The 26490-nt window shown below is 35.6% G+C and overlaps 2 protein-coding genes across 4 annotated transcripts; both read right to left on the reverse strand.

Moving 5' to 3' along the window:
* Nucleotides 1-10580: 10580 nt before the first annotated feature.
* On the reverse strand, nucleotides 10581-15571 carry LOC114386916 (protein UXT homolog). Of its 3 annotated transcripts, none has more exons than XM_028346993.1 (8): nucleotides 15424-15571; nucleotides 15067-15285; nucleotides 14331-14434; nucleotides 14014-14043; nucleotides 13787-13888; nucleotides 13340-13415; nucleotides 12322-12372; nucleotides 10581-11025 (listed from the first exon to the last, which is right to left on the reverse strand). In XM_028346993.1, exons 3-8 carry the CDS (start codon nucleotides 14420-14422, stop codon nucleotides 10957-10959), a joined length of 420 nt encoding a protein of 139 aa, XP_028202794.1. In that variant the 5' UTR covers nucleotides 14423-14434; nucleotides 15067-15285; nucleotides 15424-15571; the 3' UTR covers nucleotides 10581-10956. The 3 variants fall into 3 exon arrangements, with proteins under 3 accessions (XP_028202794.1, XP_028202786.1, XP_028202801.1); XM_028346985.1 differs by having other exon boundaries at nucleotides 12322-12376; nucleotides 13340-13447; nucleotides 15424-15562; XM_028347000.1 differs by lacking the exons at nucleotides 10581-11025; nucleotides 12322-12372 and adding an exon at nucleotides 12383-12850 and having other exon boundaries at nucleotides 13340-13447; nucleotides 15424-15569.
* Nucleotides 15572-19432: 3861 nt separating this feature from the next.
* LOC114386936 (probable protein S-acyltransferase 22) lies at nucleotides 19433-25877 on the reverse strand. Its single transcript, XM_028347013.1, has 10 exons — nucleotides 25466-25877; nucleotides 25189-25265; nucleotides 24974-25087; nucleotides 22855-23259; nucleotides 22466-22534; nucleotides 22315-22386; nucleotides 21632-21760; nucleotides 21370-21450; nucleotides 20900-21088; nucleotides 19433-20518 (listed from the first exon to the last, which is right to left on the reverse strand). The coding sequence occupies exons 2-10, from the start codon at nucleotides 25228-25230 to the stop codon at nucleotides 19742-19744; spliced, it is 1878 nt and encodes a 625-aa protein (XP_028202814.1). The 5' UTR covers nucleotides 25231-25265; nucleotides 25466-25877; the 3' UTR covers nucleotides 19433-19741.
* Nucleotides 25878-26490: the final 613 nt, after the last annotated feature.

Here is a 26490-nt window from a genome sequence, read left to right on the forward strand (position 1 = left end):
ATATAAATCATTAAATAAATTTGTATTTATTTTATTCTTACAGCTTATTACAAAGGAAGTGACAGGAAAAAGAAAAGGATAAGTAATGGGTTCAGATTTCAGATAAAGTTATTTTCGTTATATTTTTCTACTTAAATATCTTTTGTATTCACAATTTTGATATGAAAAAAGGAAGATAATTAATGATGATCGTATATATTGAGAAGAGAGAGATGTGAACAACTAAGCTTTTTGGAAAAGGTTCAACTAGGATCTTGCTAACTATCAATTGTCTTGCAAATAAAATGTAATTATGTACTTCAAAAGTTTACAAATAACAATAACTCAATCTAGTGAGGCATGTACTTAAACTATTTATATAATATAAATGCAAAATTGTGTTTTGTTGTTCCCTTGTACAGCAGCATTAGGCTATTTTACTTTATTCCCGGTCTATTTATCATAATATTTAAACATTGAAACATATGATGGTGTAAGTGCTAATTTAATTTTACATTTTAGTTTTAAGCTATATAAGTAAAATTTATGCATTCTTCATTTTTATTTTATTTTTAAGTCCTCTCACTTTTATCGCGCGCATGACATGTCATTTTTATTAACTATTGATGATGATAACTATTTGCTTTTTAAATGGCCTCTCAACTCTTTTCGCCATTTGTCAATAATGTGACTATTTAGGTTTAATAATTTCAACACTCTTTCTCGGCTTTTTTATCATTATGGTGCAATTATTTTCAAAATGATTATAATGGATATTTTTTAAATTATTTACGAAAATAAATAAGTTATCATTCTAAATACGATTTTACATACAAAGAAACCGTGCTTGCAAACAAAATTTTCCTTTTGATTCCTTTTTGTATGAAGAAATCGTTTCCTCATTGACAATTTCTGTGTTTTAGTTTTTCTTTACGTAATTTAACTGAAAACGTGCTTGACGATTTTAATTCATTTTTTAATATTAAACCAAGATTGTCTTTGCTGTGAAAATTTTGGTTATTTTTTTTCCTTAATTTTTTATAATTTAAAATAGATTTTTATTTTAGCATAAAATTATAAGTGATTAAAGAATTTCTAAATTTAAAAAATACAAGAAAAACAATAAAACAATAAGTAGACCAAATTTAATATAACTAAGCAACACACACATACTAATTAAGCATGAAAAAAGAAGATAAAATATTATAAGATATTTTATATATTTCATTGTTTATATAGACAATTACTAAGATGACGTTATTCATTGTGACACATTGAACATTTTCTTAGGCTTATTTGATATTGGTTCATTCATTTCACTATGTATGCGACTAATGTTTGGCCTTCTTGATTGGTGTTGTCGCATTTTAGGGTGAGGAACAAAAATAGATCCATATATTGAGACTAATAGTCCTTATTTCTGAGTGAATGAAACTAAAGTTCATAACCTTATAAATGTTTTTCAACTTGTACGCAAGATCAACAAACGAGTTGATCTATAAATGGCAAGAAGAACATGTTACAATAACATGAGAGTATATTAGTAGCACCTTGTGACAGTTAGGTGATTCTGTTAGGTTAGTTAGGAAGATTAGTTAATTAGTTATAACTACCTAACTACTCTCTTCGTGTACAGATATATACTACAGCTATCATAGAATAATTGTAAGCTTTTGGGATGCATTCTTGATCTTCCTACTCTGAGTCTTATGCTGTACGAAACATGTGCAGTATGATTTCTATATCTCTCTCTCTCATGCAGCTTTATGCTTTATTCAACATGGTATCAGAGCTCTTCTAACGAGGAGAGCTCTGTTGCGCACTCACTATTCTTTTTCTTCCACCAAACACTTCCACCATGAATGAAACCACACTCAACAATATAGAAAGTTACCTATACCTTCATCCAAGTGAAAACCCATCCATTGCATTGGTCTCCCCGGTACTGGATTCTACCAATTACCATTCATGGAGTCGTTCCATGATTATCGCATTAAGCGCCAAAAACAAGTTGGAATTCGTTGACGGAAGTGCGCCGGAACCACTGAAAACCGACAGGACGTACGGAGCTTGGCGCCGGTGCAATAACATGGTGCTATCTTGGATAGTACACTCCGTTGCCGCTTCCATAAGGCAAAGCATACTCTGGATGGACAAAGCTGAAGACATCTGGAGAGACTTGAAGACGAGATACTCGCAGGGAGACCTCTTAAGAATCTCCGATCTTCAGCAAGAAGCGTCCACACTAAGGCAAGGAACTCTCTCCGTAACAGAATATTTCACTCGGCTACGCGTCATCTGGGATGAAATTGAAAACTTCAGACCCGACCCAGCTTGTACCTGCAACGTCAGATGTTCCTGCTCAGCCTTCGCCATTATTGCACAAAGAAAGCTTGAAGATAGAGCTATGCAGTTCTTGCGTGGCTTGAATGACCAGTACACCAACATTCGATCACATGTGTTGCTCATGGATCCCATACCAGCAATAACGAAAATATTCTCATACGTGGCGCAACAAGAAAGACAATTGTTAGGTAATTCCTCTCCTAACCTTAACTTTGAACCTAAAGACGTTTCCATTAATGCTGCGAAAACCATCTGCAATTACTGTGGACGCATTGGACACACTGAAAATATATGTTACAAGAAACATGGAATGCCTCTGAATCATGAGACAAGGAACAAAGGCACGAGTGGAAGAAAATCGTGTACCCATTGTGGTAGGATGGGCCACACTGTCGATGTATGCTATCGAAAGCATGGATACCCACCAGGGTATAAACCCTACAATGGAAGATCTACTGTGAACAACGTAGTGACGATGGATAGCCAACCCATGGAAGATCAAAATCAGCATCGTGAATCCCAGGACGTTGTGCGATTCTCACCTGAGCAGTACAAGGCTCTTCTAGCTTTAATCAAACAGTCATCAACAGGAAGCACGACATTGGAACAAACGAAACAAGTTGCCTCGATTTCGTCTTGTGCCATAGATAAACCCTCCAGCCCAGGTACATTCCAATCTTTCACTAGCCCATGGATTCTGGACTCAAGAGCAACGGACCACGTGACTTGCTCCTTGAGTAATCTTCACTCATATGAATGCATAAATCCAGTTCCCGTAAAGCTCCCTAATGGTCATCAAGTTCATGCCACTCATTCAGGCATCGTGCACCTCTCAAAATCCATAACCCTATTCAATGTTCTATACATGCCCGCGTTTACTTTTAATCTAATTTCTATTTCTAAGCTAGTATCTTCTACTCATTGTGCATTAATTTTTTCTTCCACCTCATGCATGCTACAGGATGCAAGCACTCGTACGAAGATTGGTATAGTTGAAGAGAAACATGGTCTCTATCACCTCATACCAGATCAAGTGAATAAAGTCATTTGCTCGACCATCATTCACCCTAAATGCAAAATTATACCTATAGACCTTTGGCATTTTCGAATGGGCCACCTTTCAACAGAAAGATTACAATGTATGAAGCCTCATTACCCTATTTTGCGGAATGATAAAACTTTTGTATGCAATACATGTCATTACGCGAAACATAAGAAACTTCCCTTTTCTTCTAGCACCTCTCATGCATCTCATATTTTTTACTTGCTTCATGTGGATATATGGGGTCCTTGCTCAAAGCCATCTATGCACGGTCATAAATACTTTTTGACCATTGTTGATGATCATTCGAGATTCACGTGGGTACACCTTATGCACACTAAGGCTGAAACCCGAGACATTATCGTGAACTTCATTGCCTCTGTTGAAACGCAATATAATAAGAAAATTAAAAAGATAAGAAGTGACAATGGGTATGAGTTTCTTATGCCCAGCTTCTATGCATCAAAAGGAATCATGCATCAAACCACTTGCGTAGAGACACCCGAACAAAATGGTATTGCAGAACGCAAACACCAACATTTGCTTAATGTGACACGTGCTCTTTTATTTCAAGCTAATTTGCCATCTAACTTTTGGTGCTATGCACTGTTGCACGCTACATACCTAGTAAATTGCATACCTACTCCATTCTTACATAATGTATCCCCATACGAAAAGCTTCATGGACACTTACCCGAAATATCACACCTTCGCGTTTTCGGATGCCTATGTTATGCTAGCACACTTAAAGCCAATCGTAAGAAACTAGACCCTAGGGCGCATCCATGCATTTTCATAGGATTCAAGGCTAGCACTAAAGGATATCTGGTCTATAACTTGCATTTGCATAGCATCATCACATCACGAAATGTCGTTTTCTATGAAGATCATTTTTCGCAAATACCCGAAACACAATCCTCACATCCAGAATCCAGTACGATACTCCCAAAATCCTTCAACATCAGTCCCCATGACCCAATCATAGAAAAGCCCCCACAACCTGTGATTCAAGAAACCACAGACCATACTCCCTTACAACTCACTTCCACAGATGAATCAGCCTTCTCCCAAAGAACCAAACACGAACCCAGACGCTCCACACGACCCAAACACGCACCCACTTACTTACAAGACTACCACCATAGTCTCTCTTCACACGATACTAAGGTTTCGACGAGTTCTCGCTATCCTCTAAGCTCGGTACTTTCCTACTCACGACTGTCACACACACACAAACACTTTGTCATGTCAATATCATCCACAGTGGAACCTTCCTCATATGCCGAAGCATCTCAGTATGACTGTTGGATTAAAGCCATGGAAGCTGAATTACAAGCTCTACAATCAAACAACACCTGGAAACTCACTCTTTTACCTCCTCATAAGACAGCAATTGGATGCAGATGGGTATATAAAATCAAACATCGAGCAGATGGTTCCATAGAGAGATACAAGGCGCGTTTAGTAGCAAAGGGTTATACACAAATGGAGGGGCTTGACTATCTTTATGCGTTTTCTCCAGTGGCCAAACTAACCATTGTTCGTTTACTCCTAGCCATGGTTGCCTTTAATCAGTGGCACCTAAGACAGCTAGACGTAAATAACGCCTTTCTCCACGGCGAGTTAGATGAGGAAGTTTACATGCAAGTTCCACCTGGCTTGTCGGTTCCAAACTCACAAATGGTGTGTCGATTGCAGCGTTCACTTTATGAGCTCAAGCAGGCAAGCCGTCAATGGTTCACGAAATTGTCGGGTCTCCTAATATCTCTTGGTTTTGAAAAATCTCACTCAGATCACTCACTATTTTTGCGATTCACTGGTTCTATTATCACAGCCCTCTTGGTGTATGTGGACGATATTATCTTAACTGGCAACAGCGAATCTGAAATACAAGATGTTATCAAGCTCCTCGATCAAGCTTTTAAAATCAAAGATCTTGGAAATTTGAAATACTTCCTCGGTATGGAGATTGCACGCTCTTCCTCAGGTATCCATTTGTGTCAAAGAAAGTACACTTTGGACATACTTTCTGATTCGGGAATGCTGGGATGTCAACCGAATGTAACCCCAATGGACTATTCGACCAAACTACAAGCTACAGCAGGGACGCCATTATCAACGGAAGCTTCTTCTTCTTACCGAAGGCTCATTGGTAGGCTCATATATCTCACCAATACTCGCCCTGACATCACATACGCAGTACAGCAGCTTAGCCAATATATGTCCAACCCCACCAGTGTTCATCAACAAGCAGCTTACCGGATTCTTCGCTATCTCAAAGGAACGTCGGGCTCAGGCATCTTCCTTTCCGCCACCGGCACTCCTCAGCTCCGAGCCTTTAGTGACTCGGACTGGGCAGGATGCCAAGACTCAAGAAAATCCACTACCGGCTTCGTCATATACTTAGGTTCATCTCCTGTTTCCTGGCAGTCTAAAAAGCAGTCAACGGTCTCGCGTAGTTCCTCGGAGGCTGAGTATCGAGCCATGGCTACGACCACCTGCGAACTGCAGTGGCTGACCTACCTTCTCCAAGACTTTCGACACAACTTCACTAAGCCAGCCACCATCTATTGCGATAATCAATCCGCAATCCAGATTGCCACTAACCCCGTCTTCCATGAACGCACGAAGCACATCGAGATAGATTGTCATATAGTCCGTCAAAAAGTCACCTCAGGCCTTCTTAAGCTTCTTCCAGTTCCATCTTCCTTGCAGCTTGCAGATATCTTCACCAAAGCTTTGCCTCCTACGGTTTTTCAGAACCTTTGTAACAAGCTGGGAATGATGAATATCCATTCCCAGCTTGAGGGGGGGATATTAGCAGCACCTTGTGACAGTTAGGTGATTCTGTTAGGTTAGTTAGGAAGATTAATTAATTAGTTATAACTACCTAACTGCTCTCTTCGTGTACAGATATATACTACAGCTATCATAGAATAATTGTAAGCTTTTGGGATGCATTCTTGATCTTCCTACTCTGAGTCTTATGCTGTACGAAACACGTGTAGTATGATTTCTATATCTCTCTCTCTCATGCAGCTTTATGCTTTATTCAACAGAGTAAGGCACATTCAATATTCAATTTAACAATATACGTCCTCGCTCATCAGCCTAAAAAAATGTAGGCCTCCACATGATGCATCCTAGCAAGAAGTTGATTTTCTTGTATCATAACAACTACCTCTTTCGAGTAGGTGTGTCATGTACTTAACATGCATTGTGATGTATCCCTCTTTCAACAAACCCCAACTTTCTTCTTTCAAATGTTGTATTCACCAAGGCATATATAGGCAAGGCTCATGCTTCTTTTAAAACAAAATTCGTGCACTCAACAAGGTTGGTTGTCATATGCCCCATTATAAATTCATGAAATTTTTTTAAAAAAAATCATTACCTCAAAGACAATTTTAGTTTCATATTAAAAAAATTAAATTGAAATTATCAATGTAAGCACAATTTAAGTTAAACTACGTAAAAAAAAATAAAACACATAAATCGTCAATCCGTGCACGATTTCTTTATACAAAAACGGATGAAAAGAAAAATTGTGTTTGCAAGCACAATTTCTTTGTATGTGAAATCATGTTTAAAATGACAACTTATCCATCTTCATAAATAATTCAAAAAGTATCCATTCTGCTAATTTTGAAAAAAAATTACACCATAAACCCTCTTTCTCTGTCACATTTGATTCTCCAATATAACCAATTGAAAAGGATGATTGAAAAGATTTGTCTACATTTAAAGTATCAACTACAGAAAATTTTATAATTTTAACATTTAGTATATATGTTTTTTACTCTATCTGCTTTATTAACTTCACAACTAAACAAGAAAAAACCAATAAAATTTAATTCAGCTAGTTAAATATGTAAGTATTATAAATCTCATATTATCATGTTTAATTCGTACTAATAAAAAATAATGACTTTAGGTACTACATGTGGAAATGTAACCGTTTCCTTTTCGCATCCAACCAAAGTGTAAAAGTGATTCGAAATTTCACTATAAACATGGTGACTAAGTTTTAGATTCCAAGTCTTTGACAGATTAAATTTTGAACTTTTTGCTTTCTCATTTTTCTACCATTGTTTAAAATTTCATGGATAATCTTTTATTGCAGTATTTCAACGTAAAATATATAAACTCACTATCAAAAACTGAGCAAATATCATAGTATTTCAAATTTAAAGAACGTTGAGCTTTCATTTCTTATGATACAACGTTATGCATTTGCACAAGCTCAGGATAAGGTCCATCATGTCTTGAGTTCTATAATTTTTTAAAGTAAATTAAAGAAGTGAAAAATGCTCAAAAATTTCTTAACCTATCAACACTGACAAAAGAGAAAAAATTGAGAAGACGATGAAATAAACTCGTGGACAAACAATTGTATGTATGGCATGGTACTTGCTATTTCAATATCGCTTGGTTTATCATTATTTTTGAATAAAATCATTTACTCACAAATCAAAATTCTATTTAATAAATTAATGTTATCTCAATTTTTTTATAAATCAGAAATTATGGATGTGTCTTAATTTATTAGGTCAAAGACTAATTCTTTTACCATGTGTAATTTTTGTTGACTCGAGATAATTTTACATAAAAAAAATCAAATAGAAATAATTTTCTTAACTACATGTACTAAGCTTTAAAAACACATGCCCAAACTTAAAACACCTATTTTAAGTTAGAGGCGACTAAGTTGTGAGTGTCCAAGGCTTACAAGTTCATATGTTTACTAGTGATTCTTTGCTATTCAAACAAAAGCTATGTTATTAGCACGTAATTCAGAGCAACTGAGCTTCACCAAATCAAAATGTGAGCAATCCCCATTTAAAAAAGCACAAAGGGATTTCAAGTTTACTCACCTTTAGGAATATATGTGTGTGAATTTTTTTTTACTAAAATAACTACGAGAATTTAAGTCATATTCTTAAAACAAGAATTAAAATAAATTAAATGCATAAACATAAGATATTTTTGTTGCTATATATCATCTCTTTGATGAGATCAGATTGAACATAAGATTTCAAAGTTGAATTATTTTTAACATGTAGCATTTATTTTCTATTTCATTTTTCTTTTTATTAAGTTATTTCTTTCTGATTTCTTATCACATCACATCAATTATCATATCTTTCATTTTCTTTTTCTTTTTTCCTTCTTTCTATCTATCATGCTTTCATCCACCTCTTTCACCCCATTTTTGGTGGTGTATTTTCCCCCATTACCCTTCAGTTCATCACAATTCATATAAAGATTTTTATTACTAAAACAAAAAAAACTTTTCACACTAGCCTTGGAAGGTACGAAAAGCTAGCAAGCAAGCATCAGAACAAAGTGTGAGAGAAACCATACCTGGGGAAAAGAAAAGTGAGAAGGTGTTGGATTTATGTGAGAGAGATGTGTCCATTGTCGGTGATGGAACCTATGTTGATGCTTCCGTTAAATCAGATCAGATGCAATTCATATCACAACACACCAACCCATAAAATAAAATATTTAAAAAAAGCAGTAACAACAGCCTTATGATCAATCACCAATCATGATGCCATCAACCCTATCAGACAAACTAAGATATGACGTTGCCTTTCTTTTGTATGGATTTACGTTATAGGTCCCATCATTTCCATCTTATCCTCCTTTTTTTCCAACCCTAGTAGCCAGCTTCTTGGATGTCTTCTTTAAACTCAGTATGTTAATTCCCACATTGCAACTCCAATTTGTATTGAACCTGTATTGTATGGCTCAATAGATGATAATAATTCAACAATGCATCCAAAACTTGTCGATAATTTTACTACAAACACGTGATGGTACTTGCATGGGTTGGCTCTTGTTGCAACACAGTTCCAAATCATAATATTATTAATGCCCCAGCATTCATTAATCATGAGGTGACTTGGGTATCTTTGTTGGATTGTACTGTTTATTCGATTTCCTTGCTATCTCTTTCTTATTTATACAAAATGGAGAATGTCACAAAGCAAATTTATTTTTGTTTTATTTTTTAATCCTTCAGTTCTTTAAAAAAAAATATTCTAATCAATTCAGAATTCAATTAAAAAATAAATAAAGATAAGTAAAATTTGATCAAGAATTATTTTTATTAAGAATTGAATTTGAATAGTATCTCAACTATTCAATCATAATTTTCTCAGATTAATCACTTATGTCTAATCACTTATTAACAAAATAAAATTTATCAAAATAATGTTACAATCCGATTTGTACAAAATCCACGTACAATTCTGTACATGGTTGATTTTCATTCATTTCTTTGTTCGGCAGTGGTTTCTATTCTACCTTATAGACTATAGTTATACCAACTCTTTCTTTATTCTTGGTCGAATTTAAGTACTAATTTTAGTGAACAATATCAAGGCAAAAAAGTGCACCGTTAAAGCCCAGAACAGGTTCATCAATCTTCCTGCACCTTAGTTTTGCTTCTTGCACCCCATAGAAAACTTTAATAACCTGGAATGGACAAAAATGCTCTTTAATCTCTTATACTCATCAGCACCCAGAAGCAACCCTAACACATTTCTCCCTTTTCCATCTGTGCCACGACAGCCTACACCTCCGGGATGGCAATGCCCAGCGCGTAGTGCTAGTCCTCATCTTCGATGACACACCGGTGGGGGAGACAATGGCACAGCCAAAACAAGGATTGGGAGAAGTGAAGCCAGCAGATTTGTCAACGAGGTGGGTGGCATGCTAGATGTAAGTGACATCGAGCGTGTGGTGTGCGGTGTGCGGTGAGGTGGGACGTCTTTGCTTGGCACAATGATTAGGGGTGCGGTGAGGTTGCAATTTAGAGAAAAAATCGCCTCATGGTTGCATTTCTTGCTCTTCAATGGGTTACACACTATTGTGGTTGCTTCTTGCGCTTTCTTCTTTCAGTCTTCCCATTATTCTTACTTCGAACACTCAAGCAAATTCCTCTTATTAGGGGGGGTGCTCTATGTGCTTGTATGCATTCCAAAACATGAAGGGGGGGGGGGGGGACAAGTTCTAGATTGGTGAATCTAACAAAACAATTTGTTGTATGTTTCCAAATTAATTTACAAATCCAGAATTAGTTTCAGTTAATTCTGGATCAAGTAATTCAGAATTAACTAAAACTAAATTATGGATTTCCAAACTTGGCATTACTAAAAATAACCATATAAAAGAAAATGCTTCCAATGGGGTATGAAGGGTAATGTTAGAATGTTAGAAATTATGGAGGTGCAGGAAGCAACTGCCATCTTCCATTATCAAACTTTCCGCTAGCATTTATGCGAATACATTAGCTATGTTTTTCTCAAATTATTTGAATGCAAAACTAAACTAGCCATTCTTCAAATGATTTCCCATAACCATCGAGTTTAAACATAATGGCTAACAAAAATAAACCTTGAGGCATCACAGTGCCACAAGACCAAACACAGGACACCATAACAAAAAGGTTAACAAGACAACATAACGACGTTCAATATATCTTCATGTACTTTGATATAAGGTCAGAGAAAGAGATGCAATCTTTCGCCCTAGATAAACATCAATCTCTGGTCTGCTCACATGCATTTCTTCAGTAATTATCAAAATATCCGTTCTGGTAGGGATTTCTCAGCTGGAAGTTGCAGTAATTCTCGAATCCCTTCACAAACCTGCATTGTAACGGTTTAAAGTTCATGGAACTCCAAAGTAAAATAATTATTATTTGGATAGAAATAGATTACAATTTCCTAAAATATCTTCATGGAAAATTCAATCCCAGGTCAGTACCAGAATGATGTCAAACGCTACCCAACATTTTCTTTGATATCTCCCATAGTAAGGCTATCAACATGGGCAAATCCACCTCACTCAGCCAGCTCTAGCCTACAGTGGTCGATGCAAAAAGCATAGGCCCATGTAGGTTAAGGCCAATCCATTAAAAATTAGCTCACTTCTCAAATGGGCTAACCCTATGTTAACAACAAGCCTAACATACCTATGCATATACCAATAACTATGGACATTCAAATGTAGTTTTACACATTAATTGTCAATTGGAATAAAATGTAATCTATATTGCTTATCTTAATATCTAAATAACTAATTCAGTGTTTCCAAGATGAATAATAAAAATGCAATGAGCAAAATAGAACAACAAACAATAGTTCTTGTTAGTCTTCAATTTTATCTTCATGCATATTAACTCTTTAGTTGACGTCCCATGACTGGAAAATTTACAATAACCTTTGTCTAAAATTCACAAACAATTATAACATTATTAGAAAATTAATCCCAACATAGTCAAGCAAGATTACACAAGTGGCAATAAAAAATTAAGCACAATAACACAGCATATTGCGACTGAGATTCAAAACAAAACCATGAATAAATTGACAAAAAAAGGTAAAGAAAAAAAAAGTGCAAGGGTACACCTTAACTGTGTAAGGAGCATATTAGAAAATCCTTATTTTTACTATTTTTTTTTGCTAATTGCATTTGTGTCATTGGCCTGTAATATGGTTTATTAGTTATTCAGGTATTGCAATCAGTCATATAGATCACATTTTGTTCCAATTAATATATTTGGTAATGTAGATTACATTTTAATGTCCATAGCTATTCCTATTGGTATGCATAGGTGCATATACACAAGTTCATGCCAGGGAAACCCAAGAAGAGGTACGCTATTTTTTTTTTCTTAATGAGCTTACCCATGAGTTGGTCATAACCTACAAGCCCTGTAGGGTTTTTGGCTTTAAGCGCATTCCGCGCTTTGTGGGCTTTCCAGCCTTATAAGCTTTTTGCCTATCTCATGTGGTCTAAGGCTGTGTGTAGTGTATGCTGGCTAAAATTGACAGCTCTGAGAACTAGTATCTAATTGACCAATTATCACCCCTTACATGAGAATAATTACAAGCAAAGGGAATTAAGAAGTCGGTGAGTTGAAGAGAACAGAATGAACATACAAGCTTAATCTGAGCTTTAATAGATGCAATCAACTGGGTGTACTCCTCTATCTGCCTGCAACATAAAACATGCCTTAAGTTTGAACATGAAACAGTATTTTCAAGCTTCAACCTTAAAAAGGAAAAGGAAAAGGAAATAAAGAAAAGAAGCTGACCATGTTTAGACTTTAAACATATTAAAAGAAAAGAAAAGGATGAACATAATTCTGTCCCACAACGGCCAGAATTACTAAAAGATGACATAACAGAAACTCAAGACCTGATCACAATTCCAGGACTAACAAGGATCTCTTAATTGTTTCCATAATGATTTTTGACAAAACTTCTGTAGCTGTATCTTGACATCTAATCTCATGTAATGAAACAACCAACCAAGTAGCTAATGTCTCCTAGCAATTAGAATTGATGAACTAACACCATATTAGCCAAAATGCTTGAGCACAGATTTTTGGAATGTTAGCCAAGCCTTCCAAACTATATGCCCTTTCTATGTATTTGAAACTTGTGAAGTGTTAACTCACATGCCAACCTGAAATTCCACTAACCTAAGTTACACATTCATCAATCAGCTTTCAGTCTGTCCACATCCAAAACATATGCAAGGGAAGACAGGGAGATTCAAAGGAAAAACACAGAAAAATTGCCATATGCCAATCACATGAAAGATAAGAATCCCACTTAAGCATAGATGATCATTGTTACCTTCTAGCCAAAGGAACAACAACAAAGCATAACTAAAGAAAACAATGTGCTTCAGTGCTTTTTTGCAAATTACAGGTGGATGGATGAACCAAATTTGGGGAGAATATTGATACAAAATATGTCCGAGACAGGAAACATGAGGATTTTGACCATAATTTCACTAAAGTCTGTTTCAACATCATTTAATCAGCTCCATTTAAGTATGCCAAAATGTTGCTTAAAATTAGAAGGGAAAAAAGCCTGAAAATCCATAATAAACAGATTGGTTTTCAAGTTTCAACTAGGTAAATTAGTATGTTGAATCAAAAACTTATACCTGGCTATCTTTTCTTCCCTTTTTTCTATGTAGTTCAGAGCTTCTGACCAAGTAAACTCCACATGGAATCCAAATCCTACATCCACAAATATGTGTTGTGTATCTGGCCTGTAATTAAATACATAAAATATGCACATTTCACTGGACTGAAGACAAACAAAAAGATCCACATATTGTAATGTGCAGCTGAAAAGAACTAGCACTGTGCAAGTGGTGAGGGGGTTGCCCTAGGTTTAAATCTCCATACATTAATTGTACCTAGGAGAAGGAGGGGGGAGGGAGCGGGGAGTGTCTAGATGCAAGTTGGGCAACATAGCACAAATCTTAATATTTGATAGTATGATGATGAGTCGTGTCTATAAAGATGATATACAGAAATCAAGAACATGAAATTTAAAGAAAGAATCAATGCTATTAGTCACGAAAGCTAAAAATCTGATGACTTACACTTCTGCCTGCAGGTATACTTCAGACCCAAGATTGACCAAAGTTCTAAGACTGGTTACACTATTCTTCTCTAGGTTTTCAATGTTTTTTCCCAAATCAGCACTGAACGAAAAGGTCAAGTGAATCCATACATAACAATAATCCTATACTGAGTGCAACATTGATATTTCAATCTTACAATGGTGCTAATTGATCCTAACGGTATATATAAAACTGAAAATGGATACAAAATTTTCTGTTGTTCAAATACCTTGTCCCTGCAATAAAGAGATGAGAAAATGAATAAATACCATGAAACACAATGAGAGTCATGCACGTACGTAATTGTTTCTTTAAATCCATTTTGCAAGATATAATTTGAGACCTCAGTAAACCTAAAGACAGACATACATAACTTATGCTGCAGAATGAACTAAGTATATGGCTTATGTAGACATGCATTTCCTATTAGAAGGACTTAGGGTTCCATATTCAATATGACATACATTTTATACACATTAATTCAAACAACGAAGAATAAAACACACAGGAGCAAACACTATACCGCTGAGCAATAGCATGAACAAGATCAGGTTTCAGGCGTTTGTCAACAAATTCTTCAAATCTTTGAACTTTCTCCTGACGTAAGTTGTCCATATGATGAGAGTCCTAGTAAAAGGATTGGCCAGCAATGAATTACAAGTTATATTAGTAAATTGTGATGCATACACAAATATCACATAAGTTCATGCTTATATTCCCAGCAACAAATAACACCCAAAAAGGCATATCAATAGAAACAGCATACATATCCAAAAAAGTGGTTCATTTGGGCATTTTATCAATGACGTAGTGAGCAAGGAGACCTGGAGTTACAAGCTACTGTTGATTCAATTGCGTAATTATTGTTATAGAGGGAAGTACCCTATACAGTTCAAAGTAATAGCACCTATGAAGATTAGATACGGGATATGACACAGGTACAACACGACACGGATACAGCGATATCGCAAATTTTTTAAAATTAAGGATAGGATACGTCTTCTATTCGTTAATAAAAAAATTATATATGTATGCAAATGTCTATTATAAAATTATATATGTAGACATTTTTCAAGAACACAACTACACAATAATAACATCACAATATCAGAAATGAGCAAAGAAAACAGAGCATGAGAACTGAGAAGTCAGAACATCCAAAAACATAACACAACATCAATTTTTTTATATCAAATTTCAAAAAACATAACAGATAAACCGCGGAGAAATCAAACGCAAAAAACACGGAGAGTACGTACCTCGCCGGAAAACACAGAAACAGTGGTGACCTCGTCGCAAAAGGGTGAGAGAAGTGAGACCGCCTCGGGCCGTGCCGGAAAAGGGAGAGCGAAGACAGAAGAGAGACCGTGCCGGAAAAGACCGCGTCCGTCACCCTCCGTCGTGCGTTTGTCGCCCTCCGGTCCACGTGAACAAGGGAGCTGCAGTGAGTGAGCAGCGTTTTCTCTAATCTGCAATCTCTTTTAGCATATTTTTTATTTTAAAATTCCAATTTAAAAACTTTTAAGAATTCAAAAAATGACTGGAACCAGTAGGTTGTTATTTTTTAAAATAAAAAATTCTGATACTTTCGAATAGATATTGTTTAAGATGCTTACTTAAACGCAGCCTCTTTCTCCGTACGACACCGTTTTTGCTAAACGCAAGAGCTACGAAATTGGACTTCACCTCAACAGTGCCGTTTCGTTCTCTGACTCCTACTTTTCGGGTTGGAGAGACAAAGCCCGATGAGTCAAAAAGTTGTTCCTTTTGTCTTTTGTGTTTTCCCTATTTCAGGCCAGCTTCTCCCTTTTTATTTATGCATTCCAGGTAATAATATAACCAAAATTTATACTAATAAATAAATATTTCTAAATATATAGATTACATTATAATTATTGATCATTTCTTGTAAGAAATCCAAAAATATTGAAAATGATAAAGAGATAAAAAGTTAAGAAAATTATCTTTAATCTAAAATTTTAGGACTCATTTTCACGCTCGATTATCAACTCTTTTTTTCATCTTCATTGCAAGTCGTCGTTGTCATCGCTGCACTACAAGGGAACTCGTCACTCCAACCTCGCTACCATTAACATGGATGAAGACGTCAACAACCTGGGAGGGGTCGAACTTTGAGGGTATTGTGAAGTGATGATGATTGAAGAGGAAGAGGAGTCTTAGGGTTTCAAAGTGATAAAATGAGGCCTAGCAAAGTGTAAAAACTAAGAGAGGGTTAATATATAGTGGGGATTAGGGCTTTTGCTTATTCTCAAACTGAAAGCCTCTATTTTGGCCGAATCCACATATGTTGCTTCCTCCACTTTCCCTTTTGCATTCTGAAATGGGCTAATTACATTTTATAATAGGCTTTTCATTATATAATGAAAAGTGTAAAAAATAATAATGGGAGTGCAGAAAGTTTATCCACAATCTTTTTATTTATTGAGAAATTGAACTTGTGCTTTAATTTAGATAGTTGCTATTTATCTAATTGATATCAAATATCCCACAAATTAAAAACTAACTGTGATAACAAAAAATAATTAGTCTTTGGTATCAATGATGTATTTGATATTCCTGCATTAAAAAATAATATGAATTAGTTATGATAGTAAATAGAAGATAATAACATATTTTGATTGAAATAAAACAAAATCATAGGTAAACCATCAAATAATTTTATATATATTTCAAAACTAAAAATATAAGAAACATATAGTGTTTAACCAACATTACCTAAGTTAATTTTGAAAGACCTCTCCGTAAATAATACTTGAATTTGTGTTTATAGTATATGTATAAGTATCATTTAACTTTTATGAGTTGTAACTCTTAAAATTACAAAATAGAGTTGACCATGTGAAAAACATATCATGGAAGATAGATGTGGACATATTTAAAATTTTGACCTTAACTTTTATTTTATAGTCATTGCAAAAGGAAACATAACTGAAAATTGCTTGCGCTGAAATTTGAAGGAAATTCTTGGATCATATGGTAATAATGATAATCTAGGAATGAAAACTTTTTTTTTTCCAATTTTGCAACTAGAAATGACTTTTGTCTCCCACACATGATTGTCCAGTTGTGTGATTATTAGTCAAGTCTCATTTCACAATTCTGAAGACTGGTTTATATTTTTCAATAATATGATGGAAACACCAATCTTTAACTTCAAATTATTTATTAGGAAGTCCATATGCAACAATTGCGTTCAAAATTCAGGAGTATGCATATCATCAAGTACATAAACATTTCCAAGTGGCGGATCTAGTATATTTTGCCTCTCTAATTTTGTATATTTGAGCAAGTTGTACTTAATTTTCACTCTTTTCATTATAATGATTATTAATTTTTATTTCTTAAATTGATTGCCCCATCTAACTTAGGTTCCTAGATATGTTATTGTTTCCATGACTTGAACATAACTTAAGTATTTTTTGTTTCTCTCATAATCAATGACATGATTTATTCATTCAACTCATTAACTAAATTATTGTAGGTGCTAAAATAGTTCCATGCTGAAATAAATATGAGTCTCCTATAGTTTCCAAGAAAAACATGGGTATGTACTATTAACAACATATGCAACAGGATCATGTATTTTTTTAATGACCATATTAGGTCATCAAGAGGCATATGAATGATAATTAATTTCACTTGTAGTTCCATTTCTTATACTTAACATCCATTCTGCAAATTCTTTGAAGTAACAAACATTTTTCTTTGTAGACCCACATTGAATTCTCATGTTTTGTTTTTTTGTTAAATTACTTTACATAAGGGCCAAAGGTATGAGCCTTTGAGGTATTTATGCTGGCATGAACAACATCTTGTCTCATCCCTTAAAACCAAAACCTTTTTGGTTTGGTATCATCTCTCATTCGAGAAAAAAAAAATGTCAAACAAGTATAGAAGGCAAGAAATCTTCCTAATGAAACCTTTTCATTGCATATAAATTTTGAAATCAAACTCAAGCCACTTAAAAAATCACACTCCTTTCCACTCATACCAACACATCACACGTTGATTGTATTATATTGGTTATATACATCTTTGTTACGCTTCCAAACACAAATCTCATCCATCTTAAATCCAATTAAGTGATTTTCCACTTTCAATATAGGTCGTCCCACTTAGTTCATTTCTTGCTGCCATGACTTCTTGATTCTTTGAAGGACCATCATGTGAAGAATCCATGTATTATTTTTGTAAGGCTAAAATATTTTTTCATCCCTCTAAAATTATCAAATATGGATTTCGTCCTTACAAAAAAATGTTTATTTTTTATCTTGTAAAATTCAAATATTACTTTTTGGCCCAGAACAAGACTCGGTTGATTTTCATACCCACATAGCACTCCCTTGCTTATGTGTCACACTCTCATTGGCTCAATTGTTGACTACTTTCCCCCCCAATTGCAATTTTTTTTTAATTAGACGGGCCTGCATTTTAACGAGGTGTGTGTCTTGGTGGTTTGATGTTGCAAAGATTAGGTTTTGATACAAACAGTTGGTGTGTGTATTTGTGTAGGCTTGAAGGGTTAGGATGGTTTGTGGAAATTGTCAGAATCATAATCAACAACATCAGTGGTATTTTGTGTGTGAATCTCATAGATACTCGAATATGTTTTGTTATTTAGTGTGGTTTTGATTTTTGCTCATGGCTTTGGGCTTCATTAGGAAGCAGTGAACGTTAGAGTTCATAGCTTTTGCTTTAGAGTTTTGGTGAGGTTTTGTTAAGGATATGGCCTGCGAGTCTGTGACAGACGAAAAATAACGTTTAGCTTCTCACAACCACACGCTCCAATGATCATCCAAACACTTCGCACTGGCAACAACACGATATGTTTACGACGGACCCGAATTAGTTACGGGACTTCAGTGACAGGTAGGGGTAGTGCGGTGGTTGCCACAGGACCAACGATGGGTTCATAGTAGTGCAATTATGGTTTGACGGTGGTCACAAATAGGTTCGAAGATTTGGATCTCACATGTATGGCAGTTTGATCTAGTGCGACGACTCTGAGATTGGGTGAAAGGTATTGTTCTCTCTGGGTTTGAAATTTTGAAGAAGGTTAAGGAAGGGGGATTCAGAAATTTGTGATAGTTTCTTTTGTAATTGGTGGGGAAGGGAGACCCTCAAAGAAAGATTGTAAGAATATTAGTCAACATTTAAGCCAACAACGGAGTGACAGGTATAGAAATCAACCAAACCTAATTTCAAACCATACAGTAGCATATTTCAGTTTTACGAAAATGAAAAATAGGCAAAAAATCTTTACAAAAAGAAATTCTTACTTAGGTAATTTTACATTGACAAAAAACATATTTCAACCTTTTTTATAATGAAACTTTTTACGGGATTTTTGGGGTGAACATAAAGCAGTGATGTTTGTAGCAACTGGAAGCTTTGAAATCTGACATAAGATGTTAAACCCTTTTTAAATAAACTTTTTAATAAACACTTATGAGAAATAAAATCAAATAAATTTCTCATTCAAAATAGAATTAACTTATACATAAGCTTAGCCAAAAAATTAACCCTTATGCACAAGTTAAAATTAAAATCAATTTTTAAATAAGTTAATTTAAAGTTATGCGTGAAACTTGATTCATTTTAAGATATGAGAAGACTTATTTGGTTAAAATTTTAACAAAATAAGGAGCACAAAACAATATATTGGGATACTCAATCAGCTCCTGTGACCTAAACCTTTGTACATGGGTTCCCACTTCCCACTTAGCCTACCCCAAAAACTTTGAGGGGCATCAACTCAACCTCAAGAAGGTGAGAGAGTTAAGGGTTGTTGAAGGTGAGAGAGTTAAGGGTTGTTGAAGGTGAGAGAGTACCTTTGGGCTCACAAATCAAAGAATGAACAATTCCCATCAATATAATCTGATAATAGTTTTGTCTAATTAACACCCAAATTGGTCACAACTTTCTGCTATAAACCACGCTAGATGATGATTTTGGCTCAAAAGGTCTCTCGTACTGATCAGCACTGAAGAGCATATTAGTCCAATTTGTGGACCTCTGAACAATCCTGGTGGGAACCCTGTCACTATCTTCCCCACCAGAGGCCTCATACCCATCACTAGTTGACCTTGACAGAGGGATTCCCTTCAGGTTCACGTCGGCAGCAGCAGAAAGATCGGAAAGCCTTCTTGCTTCTTCAGCTTCGGTGGAAGACACACGAAACGGGTGAATGTCAGGCGAGTCTAGACTGCTTTCAGGAGAGGAGGCAACCATCCCGGCTGAGCTTGACACTGCTTGACTTGGTTGAAACACGCTCCGTGCTTTGGGCGGGAGAGGCGCCAAACTAGATGTTCCAATGAAGCCTTTGTCAATGTTGCTGGCAGAAAATTTTGGTATGGCCTCCATATGCAAGTCGGCAGGCAGGCGAATCCGTTTACCGGGCCGTCTTCTGTTGGTCTCAATCCTAGGGCTCATTCGCCGGCCACTGCTGCCAGAGTTGCGATCTGGCTCCAGCCTGAATGGCTCGTTATTATGCCTTGCCACGGGCTGAAGAATCTTTGATTTTTTTCTTGCTTCTGCAGCAGCCTTGGAAACCTCTTCTGCATTCAACCGTGCCAGCGTCCATGGACTGATTTTGACTGCTCCGGGATTCTTTTTCTTAACCGGCTCGTCTCTCATTGTCTTCTTTCCCAGTGAACTTACAGAAGCCGTTTCTGGGGGCACTACATCAAGCTGCATGATGCAAATTGCAAACCATCACACACCATCAAGAAAGCTTAGATATATTTCTGAAGTCAATGCATCACAGTATTCAAGATACTCTTTTTTCATAGAATCATAAAACATCTAAGAAACTTATAGCTACACATCTTTATCATGGCCAATTTGATACATTTAATTAGTATGTCATTGTGAATTTTTTGTTTTATTTAGTAAAATTTTCAATAGCTAAGTCATTCATTCAAATGATAGTGTACCAGAGGTACACATAAAATCCATACACACGTACAGGTGCTGCAAATGGAAAATCACTTGAGAAGGAAATTAAGGCAGACTCCATAAAATACAGAAAAAAACATTTAACAAATAGCAGAACTGAAATGAAAATGTTACCTGATCTTCAAGGAACAGACGCGGGGGTGTGCACCATGCTCCACGATGGAAAGTAGAAAAAGAGCTTGCACTGCTCATTCCAGTAAGGGAGCTAACAGGCGACATTTGGGGACTCTGCTGACCTCCAATGCCTTGTTGCTCCTGCTCCTGCTCCCTCAAAGCTATGATGTAATCATATGTGGTGATTCCCTGAGTAGTCACACCAAAATGATCATAATATTTAGTACTAAGCAACTTTGTTGTTTTAAAATGAGATGAAATTGTCTCTGGGAAGAAAAGGGGCATATTTTTATACATATCATATTATCTCCTTATATGCTTTTGAATTTCTTTTTCGCTTTTTATGCCAGAGAAAAATTAGAGAGGAGAATATGAATAAGTTGTCACTTGTATGCATGATTATATAAGATGTTTTTACAAATGAAGCATGGAAGTAGGTTTTCTAGTACCAAACGGTTGCCAAGCTTTACCTTTTTAATGAGAAGAATATGAAAGAAGAACAGCTGAGCAAGGGGTAGGGTAGCAATCATAGCCAAAATGGTGCAAACTGCCTGTGAAAAGAAGAGGTTCATCACGCATAACATTAAAGGAGCAAGGAAAAGAAAGAAGTCAAAGACAAAAGGTATAAATATTCAGTGTGCATAAGATGCACAGAAAACCAATTAAGCAATACACTAACCACATTATCTAAAATCAATTAAGTAATACCAAGAATGTATGCAGAATGCTCACCACCACAATAACGAAGGGAACCAGAGAGAAACTGCTCCCCAATTTGGAGGAGATATCCACAGAAAATTTCTTCTTCTCAACAAAACAGCAGATAAGCACAAGTATCCCAGTCAACCACTGAAGAATAAGCTGCAATCCCAAGCCCAAGGTGCACAAACCATGCACATACCTGTCAATTGTTAATAAATGAAAATGACTAGGAAATTAAAAATGCTTACTCTGGGGTTTTCTTCAGGTTTTGGCATGTTGCTTCCATCAAGTAAGTTGGGTTTTAGGATGGTTCAACTTTTGACAATTGATTGGAAGAATATCAAATATTTTACAAGGAAACGAGGGAAACAAAATATGTAAGCATGTTCCTTGGTTTCCTGAGCATATAAAAATTATATAGACTCTACTAAACCAAGCCATAAGTTCTCTAGAAGTCTAATAGACTAATACCACTGCTTACTAAGCTCTCATTTCCTAATCCAGTTCCAGTAGGATGGGGAACTAAAGTAGCCTCACAAAGGAATGAAGGAATAGTATTTTGAGAACAGACAACAGAGGATTTCAGAAATACGGTGATCAGGAGAAGAACCTGTTTGAATTGTAGAGTATGGTTTTGCAGATTTTAGATAATGATAATGCAATGTTTGGACATGTGAATTATAAACAAAGCATAGGTGGAAAATCTTGCTTACCAAGAGGAGAGAAGCAACCATAAGGGTGAAAAATTTTCTGTAGTTCCTTTTCCCAATACAGTTGTTCAGCCACTACGAAATCATGGAAGCAACAGTCTTTCAGAGATATATCAACTGATAAGAAAAGAAAAGAGAATTCAAATTATCATACCCTGCAATGATGATCAAAGCGATCAACACACTTGTCACAAACTCTACAATGCTTGCTATACTTGAAGACCTGAAACAATAGTATTCCCCAATGATTCAATTTTTTTATCAACAAAATTGACAGAATGAAACCTCCAAGCATTCTTGTAATGCTAAAAATACATGCATTTCAAGATAAGCACAAATTTTGTAAAATAGAACTGGTGACATTATGAAGGGTTAGATCAAGGAATGCACATATGGTATATCTGAATTCTGCTTGGAGGATTGTTACGGAGAAAATAGATCAAGGAATGCACGTGTTCACCCCCACCGATAACATATTATAGAATGTATTGCTACAATAGACTTGGAGGAACAAAGGTTTAGTCAAAAAATGCTTCCGCTCACCTCAACTTCACACAAACTGCAATAGAACATGCCATCTTCACTTGCTTGTTGATCAGAAGATTCGTTACTTGAACTTGAGCAACCACATATATAAGCACAAGGAGAGCAAACCAATAGGAGACGGGACAAAGAAGGTGATGATGCATTTTTCTTCTCTGTAGAAATAGCAGCATCTTTAAAACTTGCTTCAGTTCCCAATTCTTCCTTATCGACCGATTTTGGTCCAACAGTTGAAGCATTTCCATCATGCATTGACGAAGTTGATTCGCCTCCTAGTTTAGAATTCTTGAGTCCATCAAGCTTTTTGCTATCTGGAATTTTAAGATATTTTTTGGACTTGAAAACCCCAGGATCTGCAGGGTCAGATGCTGCACACCAAATGTACAATCCAAAGACACAAGTGATCTGGAAAGAGTTGATGTATTAGTATATTACTACAACATGATAATGTCCTTTCTGCAGTTTAAGACTAATACACAGATAGTTCTCATCTTTTACAAGCATATAAATTGGTATCAAAATAACCATTTGTCACTCAATATTGGTAAAGTGTATTGCAACTTGCAAGCACATTCAAAGCCAGAAATATTCACCCACACAGCAGAGTGATGCAAGGCAGTAGCAAGCTAGCAGCCCTAAAAAGGCCATAGTCATATATAGGTCTAACAAAAAGTGCAGACAGCAAGACAAATTATAAGAGAGTTGAACATAGGTTGCAAAAGCATACCAGCCTAGAAAAACTTATCCAGAATATAAATAGTCAAGCATATTGTATTTATTGGATAGTGGACATATATTGTTACCCACCCATTTAATATTCCATTGGCTCTACGGTTGAAGACTAACATTATACAAGTCAAGGATTGTTGTGAGTTCAGTTCATAAACCCAAGAATTTGTTCATTCTCCACTAGAGAATAGTTAAAGTAGTTTTTGGGTTTAAAATCTAAAGATTGTGAATCTAAAAATCCACAAATACAACAACAACCATAGGTGAGGTTGGATACATGGATCAAATCAAACTACACCATAATATTATGTCATAAATCATAATTACAATTTACAAATAGCACACAGAAACCAGAAGTTCACTAGTCAATTTGCCAGAGAATTCCTTCTAAACTAAGTGTTTAATGCAAATTACCCAACCCAATTCAAACATTTTTTTGCAGCTTATGGTCTCGTGGCTCATTAAGGAAAACAATTCATTTTACCAAGAAGCTCTATAATGATATCGAATCAGTTTCCCTAAAAGTCTCATTGAACTTAGCAATTACATAAATGCAAATTCCAAACTCTCAAGAGAGCACCTAAACCATTATCTGCAATGATCTCCAAACAAAACCACCACCAAGTTGCAACTGTTAGTGCTATGCTATGTTAAAACAGCTGTACGAAACTGCGAATTTTTATAGTGCCCACATTTTCCTTTATCTAGTATTAATAGTATAATGATTGTCTATTGCTCTAATTCCACATTTTTCTTAAAATCTTAAAACTGAAAGGTTCAAGACGATGCTGATGATTCAGTTGGCAATTGGCATAATGACCAGCAGACAAAAGCTATCTCCATCATCCATTGATATGTCATCGGAAAGCATACATAATATAATTCCAACTTCCACGTCTGCTTAAATGTCACCCATATTCAGACACTGAAGCTGTAAAATTAAGCAGAATGTTGAAGCCATTGCAAAATTCAATGTCACCCTCTTTATAAGTAGCACATTCAAGTTATCTTCCATGAACAATTGAACATGTCCCAGATTCAACAAAGGGTTTACTCTACAAGTATCAGCAATTTAATACTAATTGAGAAGAGGATAATTTAATTAAGGAGGGCATAACAAGCAGCCAAATGGGCCACTCATAAGCTATGCAGAGACAACTCCATACAACATTAAATTGAACACCATCTAAATGCTAACCCCAAAATAAAATAAAAATAAAAATAATAGAAAAGGAAAAGGAACCCAAATTGGACATAAAGATTAGAGACACATGAAACCAAAACCTTGAATCAGAAAGCAACAATCACAGATCTCATCACACCTTCCACCAAACCACATGAAATCAGTAAAATGAGCATAAAGTAGGTTAAAGGTTCAAGATTGGGTTACCAGGGGTGTGTAGAGACCCATAACAACATACTGATACATCTTCTTCCCAACAAAAGGAGCAAAGAACACATAGAAGGCAAACCCCAGAGCCATAAACACAGCAATAGCCACCACCTTCACGCACAAAAGAAAATTTGTCAAAATGACAAAACCCCCACAAAAACAACAGTAACAAATCCCCAAAAAAATAATAAAAATCAAAACTTTACACTCACCTGGAGAGGATGATAAGGTAGCTGCCACCCATTCTTCCTCATCCTTCAGTACGAATGCAAATTTGCAAACCCAAACTCTGAAGGAGAAGTACACAGAGTACAAAAATAAATAAAAAAACCACACACACAAATGCAAACAGCACCAACAACCAGAAAGAGAACTGTAGAGGACTGTTATCCACCCTCTTTCACCACTTTCCCCTCAAGTTCTTTTCAAGGGAAGAAGAAAAACCAAAGATTTCACTCTGGGACCAGCAAAAAAAAAAAAAAACTTAACTTGCAATGGCATGTTGGTACAAAGAGCTGGCAGAAAGAGATGTAACAAAAATAGATATAGAGAGAGAGAGAGAGAATGGGGTAGTTTTTTTTGTGTGTAGAGTGAGGAAAGGTTTGTCTGATTCACTCAGAGACAAACCTTACCCAGGTCATGGAAGATGTAAAGAAATGGCCTTTTCTTTTTCTGGGTTTTTAGATGTTGGGGTGCTTGCTTGCAAAGCTTTTTACTTTTGCAGAGAGAAGCGAATAGATCTCTATGCTGTGTGGTGTGGTGGGAGAGTGAGTTGAATTGAGTTTGTTTGCGTTTGATTTTCTTTCTTTCTTTCTTTTCTTTGTTGGGAAATTTTATGTCATAATATCATGACCCACCCTTTTACTTTTTTGGGGTATTAGCATTACCCTCTGTGTTGTGTTGTGTTGTGCTGTGTTACCTTTTTCCATAGGCAAAATCATGTTACTCACAAGCCACACTCACTGCAATGGACAGTTGTTTGGTTCTGCTTTTGTTTGCTCAGGAAAAAACGCATGCAACGCTTTCGCTCTCTTCACTCTCTTAATTCTTATCTTTTTTATTTTTATAATTATATTAGTACCAAATAACTCTAACCGAAATTGGTTATTAATTTTGATAGAAACCTGTGTCTTTTTTTTAATATAATTTATTTCTTATTCAATAATAAACCAAAATTTAAATCCAATAACACTTAATTAAGAGATGCATGTGAACCCGTTATTCTATTCGTTTCTTTCTTCTTGACGTCATAATGGTATATTTAGTGAATAAATTTGTAGTAGTAATAAATTGTATAATAAGTGTATAAGAATATCAATTAAATCCAGATAAGAATATAATTAAATCCAGCATCAATGACCAACTCACTGTTTGTGTTTGACCAGGTTTGGCTTTCTTTTATTGTTGCTTTTCCTTATACTGTGCAATGATACTAGAAAATTACTATGTTGGAGTTTTGCTCATGTATGGTGGGGTAACTCTGTCTAATGTCTATTGTATATGTAAACAATTTT

This window comes from Glycine soja, chromosome 2 (assembly GCF_004193775.1).
Source record: "Glycine soja cultivar W05 chromosome 2, ASM419377v2, whole genome shotgun sequence".
Taxonomy (NCBI): domain Eukaryota; kingdom Viridiplantae; phylum Streptophyta; class Magnoliopsida; order Fabales; family Fabaceae; genus Glycine; species Glycine soja.